The following is a 6,888-nucleotide window of genomic DNA, read 5'->3' as shown; positions in this document are numbered from 1 at the left end:
CACACGCAGAGTCAAACACACGAGTCAAACACACGCAAACACACACACGCAGAGTCAAACACACAGTCAAACACACGAGTCAAACACACAGTCAAACACACGCAGAGTCAAACATACGCAGAGTCAAACACACAGTCAAACACATGCAGAGTCAAACACACGCAGAGTCAAACACATACAGAGTCAAACACACAGTCAAACACACGCAGAGTCAAATACACGCAGAATCAAACACACGCAGTCAAACACACGCAGAGTCAAACACACACAGAGTCAAACACACAGAGTCAAACACACAGTCAAATACACGCAGAATCAAACACACGCAGTCAAACACACGCAGAGTCAAATACACGCAGTCAAACACGTTATACATTAAAGCTGAAATATGTAACTTTTGACCCCACCATATTCACATAAAATTGTGAGTTATATATCTATCATTCTCATTGAAAGAAGGCAAGTCTAAGAAGCAGTACACACTTGATATACAAACGTATGTGGACACCCCTTCAAATTAGTGGATTCGGCTATTTCAGCCACACCTGTTTTTCATGGTTCGGGCTCGGCCCCTTTGTTCCAGTGAAGGGAAATCTTCACTCTACAGCATACAATGACATTCTAGACGATTCTGTGCTTCCAACTTTGTGGCATCAGTTTGGGCAAGGTCCTTTCCTGTTTCAGCATGACACTGCACAAAGCGAGGTCCATACAGAAAAGGTTTGTCAAGATCAGTGTGGAAGAACATTGCTGTCCTGCACAGACCCTGACCTCAACCTCATCGAACACCTTTGGGATGAATTGGAACGCTGACTGCGAGCCAGGCCTAATCACCCAACATCAGTGCCCAACCTCACTAATACTCTTGTGGCTGAATGGAAGCAAGTCCCCAAAACAATGTTCCAACATCTAGTGGAAAGCTTTCCCAGAAGAGTGGGACCAACTCCATATTAATGCCCATGGGTTTGGAATGAGATGTTCGGCAATCAGGTAATCTGGTGTATCGGTTCAATGTGTGTTTGGGTTTTGTACACTAGCTTCCAACAGCTGAAAATATCATATTTGTAGTTCTGGAAAACACTTTTCACAGTGGTTTAAATGGTACAATGATTCTCTACACTATACTTTCTTTTTTGTCACATAAACTGACATTAGGTGAACTATTATAATTTTAGCAACCAGGAAATGGCAGATTTCTGCATAGTGCATCTTTAACTGGATATTGTATGTCTTGGTCAGTGATGCTAGGCCAACAAAAGAGAGGAGAATGACAAAAAACAAAATTACAAAAGCTCTAGATTTTTCAAGCCTACTTTTCCCCATTGCACCCCATTACAGTCTGTTATGCTGCCATTACTTACTGTAGAGATTCACAAGCACAATCCAATTATACAAACGATGAGCAGCTGCAGGAACTTTCCGGTGCAGCGATGCAGAAGCAACCAGCTCCCACGTAAACGCAACTATTTCCAGTTTTCCGCAGTCTGACAGTCACTCGTCTGACACAAATGACGTCGGGGAGTTTACATGAGTTTACATCGGTGTGTCTTTGTGGACTCAGAAAGTCAAGTATGGAAAAAATAAACAGTAAAGGGTCTCTGAAACACATGACCTCACGCACCAAAGACTGTCTGTGATTTACATTATGAGCTGACACACTAATTCAGATGAAGAGCCGTCTAATTCCACTAAAGTAGATCATATTTGGACATATTGCTCTTAAAATGGGTCTGATGAGAAGCCATTCTGTGTGTTGTAGTGAGACGTAAAGCTTATTGAGGGAGAACTAAGTAGAGTCATGGGACACACAGGCCCAGTTTGGCTGTGGGGACAGAGGAAAAGAGGAGGCGGGTTGGCGGGCGGCTTGGTAGGCAGGCAGGCCGTCTCTGTAGAGATGAGACCATGGTTCTGCCTTAATTAACAACATGTGTGGGAGAAGAGAGATAAATAACCCTCCTCCTCCACCTCTTCCAGTCGGCCTGTTTCTCATACGCCTCCATTTGGCATTAAAAGACAAACAGCTGCCATCGCACAGCTGGGGCTAATGATGCCAAGCATCACTCTCTCTCCTTCTCTCTCTCTCTCTTTAGCACTTTCTCTCCCTCTCCCTCCCTCTTTCTCTTGCACTGTCTCTCCTCTCTCTCTAGCACTTCCTCTTTCTCTTGCACTGTCTCTCCTCTCTCTGTCTAGCACTTCCACTTTCTCTTGCACTGTCTCTTCTCTCTCTAACACATTCTATTCCTCTAGCACTCTCTCCCTCTCTACCACTTTATCTTTCTCTATCTCTAGGCCTCTTTCTCTCCCACTTTCTTCCTACTCTCTTTCACTCTCGCTGGTTGTCTCTGATCCATTCCCCCTCTCTCTATTCTCCTGCCATAAACTCTCTTATTCTGTCTATCATTCTGTCTCTCTCTACATATTTTTTGCAATCTGTTGCCCCCTCTCTTCTGTGGTTTGTGTGTTCCTATGCACACGGCCCTGATGTTTTTCCAGATTCAGGCCAGGACAGGACCAGAGGAGGCTGGTGGGAAGAGCTATAAGAAGACGGGCTCATTGTAAAGACTAGAATGGAATTAATGGAATGGTACAGCAAACATATGGAAACCACATGTTTAACTCCATTCCATTGATTCCATTCCAGCCATTACCATGAGCCAGTCCTCCTATAGCTTCTCCCACCAGCCTCCTCTCGACTGGACATAAGGCTCCACGTCTGCCAAGTATGATGTCACGGCCGGGTTCTATGTGCAACAACATATACAAAGCTAACCAGATCAAACATTTCAGATAAGGGGATACTTGTATTTACTACAGAGGGAGGGATACACAGACAGAAGGTTGTAAAGCACTGAACTACTGTGCCCAATAGATCACTGTAGCCATCATTAACATGGACAGGAGCCCCTGTTCTTATACTCTGTGTTCTTATGTGCTTGTTTTGTTGTCTGGAGGGGCTACAAGCAGGAAACGAGAAGGTGACATCATTATGTAAAAACCTTGGGTCTCCATGTATGGAAAAGTCATTGAAAACTTGTCCATTCTTTTTCCAGCTCTTTCTTTCTCTCCCTCTCTTTGTCGTTCTATCTCTCTCTCTGTGTTTCTGTCTTTCCACACCTCTTCATCGTACTATTCTGCTTTTCTCTGAGGCCTCTCTGTCTCTCTCTCTCTCCCTCGTTCTCTGCGCCTGCAGTAGGAAGTTCAGAAGGCTTGATTTCCTGAACGGACACTTCCTCTGTTTAACCCTGCACTGTAGTGTACGCTCTGGGCTCCTGTGCGCAGGGAGTCAACAGGGACTTAGTTTCGGGACTTCGTTTCCCTTCTGAGAAACTGAAAGGTCACTGGAACTTTATTCACCCCGAGCCTTTGACCTCTTACCGAGTTGTGCGTCTTGGCGGTGATGGTGCGGACAGCATCTGAGTCCCAAATGACCAGGTCAGCATCGGAGCCCACAGCTATCCGTCCCTTACGGGGGTACAGGTTTAGGATCTTGGCGGCGTTGGTGCTCGTCACAGCAACGAACATGTTCTCGTCCATCTTGCCAGTGGTCTGAGTAAGCAGGAAAAAAAGGTGACTTGTCAAAATGCTATAATGGTGAGGTGCTAAACAAAGAGGCTTTTACAGCTGACTGGTGGGTGAGGGGATTCTTGTAGTCAAACGCAAGAACCCGCACACACACGCACACGCACACACACACACACACAAGCACACACACACACGCGCGTGCACACACACACACACACCCTGTCAATGCTAGAGCTGAGACCGTGTGTTTTTTGTCTTAAGGCAGACCAGTGTGAATAATTCTGCAAAGCTGCACCACAACTCTTCATTCATAACACAGCTATCAAGAAAACCCAAGTCTGAGTTCAAGAGCAAGAACAAGAATTAGGAGAAAAAAAGAGATACACACTGTTTTATTCTGTAAACTTGGTGAACAGCTTGGGGGACATACCTAGAGATAGACAGAGATCTAATACTGTTTTAGTTTGTAAGCAGGGTGATCCAGCAGGGATAGATCCAGAGATATATCACTAAACCAAACTACCAGGATGTATTAGGGAAGAGGAGAGAGGAGGAGCTGCAGTGAATTGTGGAGAATGTGCAGCATAAACTGGAGGAAGTGGAGTACTCAGAGTAGCTAAGAGGGTTCAGAGGGGTTAGTGAGGGCTAGCGAAGCTGAGAAAATAAGGACATGAAAGAAAGAAACAGGATAGTCCCAGTTGGTATTAAATAGAATGTTGTGGCTCCGCCCACCTTGACTCACAGCAAAAAGTTTACCTTTTCTTAAATAATGTTCTTGTTGTCTGCTTGTTTTACTCAATTACAAAACTATATATAAGAAAAGTACAACATGTCTAAAGACTACTTTCAACATTGAGTGTTCTCACTACTTAGAAAAACATAATATAGTAGGGATCCCCTCATGTCTCTTTTCATGAGCACCGTGAGTGACTGCAAGTTAGCTACCAACCTGAACATTAAGCTAGCCAAGACCAACAACACAAACAAACAGACTATATAGCTACAAGTAGTGAGTGGACTAACAAACGGACTATACTAAACGAGTTAAATGTCTTACCTGTGATGAAATGTTTCCACACATATAAATACATGTAACTATCTTGGACACTAGGTCCCCACAATTGAAGTGGGGGTCAAGGGGAAAGAATGTTTGTTTTCCCCAATTTGTGGGCGTGGTCGTGGGGAATTCATTATTATGACATGAATACCGACTCAGAGTATGCATCCTAAATAGCACCCTATTCCCTATATAGTACACTACTTTTGACCAGAGCCATATGTGCCCATGTCAAAATTAGTGCACTATAAAGGGAATAGAGTGCCATTTTGGACACAACCAAAGAAAGAGAGAGAGACATATGCCATGCAGACAGGTGTCGACCCATCCATCCTCACCACAGCCTTCTCCCAGATGAGGGACATCCTCTCCTCCACTCCGTTCACACCCTCAGGGATCTGAGTGAAGTCATCCTTCCCTATGGCCTTCTGGGCCACGCTGAAGGTGCAGTGGGCACTGCCAGTCACATTCAGGTCACCACTAGGAGGGAGGGAGAGAGAGAGAGAGACAGAGAGCGAGAGAGAGCGAGAGAGAGAGAGAGAGAGAGTAACAACTTAGCTATGGCTTTGCAGCTGAAACATGATAGAACAGTAGTAAGAAATGTGTTGAGATGCAGTATGTTGTATATCACACACACAACAGTGGCTTTCAGTAGCAGATTCAATTATTAAACACTCTTCCACAGTACCTCTTTCACAGGTACTGCTTCAGACCTGAAATAATTCCTTAACTTCATAGCTGTGATCTACGATCCCTTAAGGCGGCAGGGTAGCCAAGTGAGGGCGGCAGGGTAGCCTAGTGGTTAGAGTGTTGGACTAGTAACCGGAAGGTTGCAAGTTCAAACCCCCGAGCTGACAAGGTACAAATCTGTTGTTCTGCCCCTGAACAGGCAGTTAACCCGCTGTCATTGAAAATAAGAATTTGTTCTTAACTGACTTGCCTAGTTAAATAAAGGTAAAATAAAAAAGGCATACGCGTCAAACTCATTCCACGGAGGGCCGAGTGCCTGCATGTTTTGCTCCTCCCTTGAACATGACTGATGAATTTAAGGGGAAAAAACTACAACCTACAGATGCTCAGCCCTCAAACTGGGAAATGTTTATTCCATACAGAAAAGCTGAAAAAGCTCACATACAGCTGGAATAGCTCAGACAACACAGCAGAGTTGCGACTAAAGTAGATCGATTACTCTGAGTCAAGTTCCAAGGTCTCCTCTCACCTGTTATAGCTGTCTTCCCTTTCTTACAGCGCACTCTAACTTTCCTAACAGACAAACACACCAACTCGTGCAACCATATGTGTATATTGATGTGTATAGTGTATATTGAAGTGTATAGTGTATATTGATGTGTATAGTGTATATTGATGTGTATTTTGATGTCTATTCATGTGTATATTGACATGTATACTAATGTGTATAATGATGTATATATTGATGTGTATAGTGTGTATTGATGTGTATAGTGTATATTGATGTGTCTATTGATGTGTATAGTGTATATTGATGTGTATAGTGTATATTGATGTGTATAGTGTATATTGATGTGTATATTGATGTGTATAGTGTATATTGATGTGTATAGTGTATATTGATGTGTATAGTGTATATTGATGTGTATAATGTATATTGATGTGTATAGTGTATATTGATGTGTATAGTGTATATTGATGTGTATAGTGTATATTGATGTGTATAGTGTATATTGATGTGTATTTTGATGTCTATTGATGTGTATATTGACGTGTATACTGATGTGTATAGTGATGTATATATTGATGTGTATACTGTATATTGATGTGTATAGTGTATATTGATGTGTATATTGATGTGTATATTGATGTGTATATTGATGTGTATATTTATGTGTCTATTGATGTGTATAGTGTATATTGATGTGTATAGTGTATATTGATGTGTATAGTGTATATTGATGTGTATAGTGTATATTGATGTGTCTATTGATGTGTATATTGATGTGTATAGTGTATATTGATGTGTCTATTGATGTGTATAGTGTATATTGATGTGTATAGTGTATATTGATGTGTATAGTGTATATTGATGTGTATAGTGTATATTGATGTGTATAGTGTATATTGATGTGTATAGTGTATATTGATGTGTCTATTGATGTGTATATTGATGTGTATAGTGTATATTGATGTGTCTATTGGATGTGTTTATGTGTATAGTGTATATTGATGTGTATAGTGTATATTGATGTGTATAGTGTATATTGATGTGTATAGTGTATATTGATGTGTATAGTGTCTATTGATGTGTATAGTGTCTATTGATGTGTATAGTG

The 6,888-nt window shown here is 42.1% G+C and overlaps 1 protein-coding gene across 3 annotated transcripts in view; it reads right to left on the bottom strand.

Annotated features, from left to right (window-relative positions):
• dpysl3 (dihydropyrimidinase like 3) overlaps positions 1-6,888 on the bottom strand; it is a 64,801-nt gene that overhangs the window by 13,254 nt on the left and 44,659 nt on the right. For all 3 annotated transcript variants that reach the window (XM_046328482.1, XM_046328491.1, XM_046328500.1), the window contains exons 10-11: positions 4,918-5,059; positions 3,376-3,546 (exon numbers count right to left, since the gene is read on the bottom strand). In XM_046328482.1, coding sequence (XP_046184438.1) covers positions 3,376-3,546; positions 4,918-5,059 — 313 coding nt within the window. The remainder of the gene's footprint in view (positions 1-3,375; positions 3,547-4,917; positions 5,060-6,888) is intronic.

The sequence above is a fragment of the Oncorhynchus gorbuscha genome, linkage group LG02 (assembly GCF_021184085.1).
Source record: "Oncorhynchus gorbuscha isolate QuinsamMale2020 ecotype Even-year linkage group LG02, OgorEven_v1.0, whole genome shotgun sequence".
NCBI classification, from domain to species: Eukaryota; Metazoa; Chordata; class Actinopteri; order Salmoniformes; family Salmonidae; genus Oncorhynchus; species Oncorhynchus gorbuscha.
The sequence above is the reverse complement of the archived record's forward strand: the minus strand, read 5'-3'. Positions and strand labels throughout refer to the sequence as shown.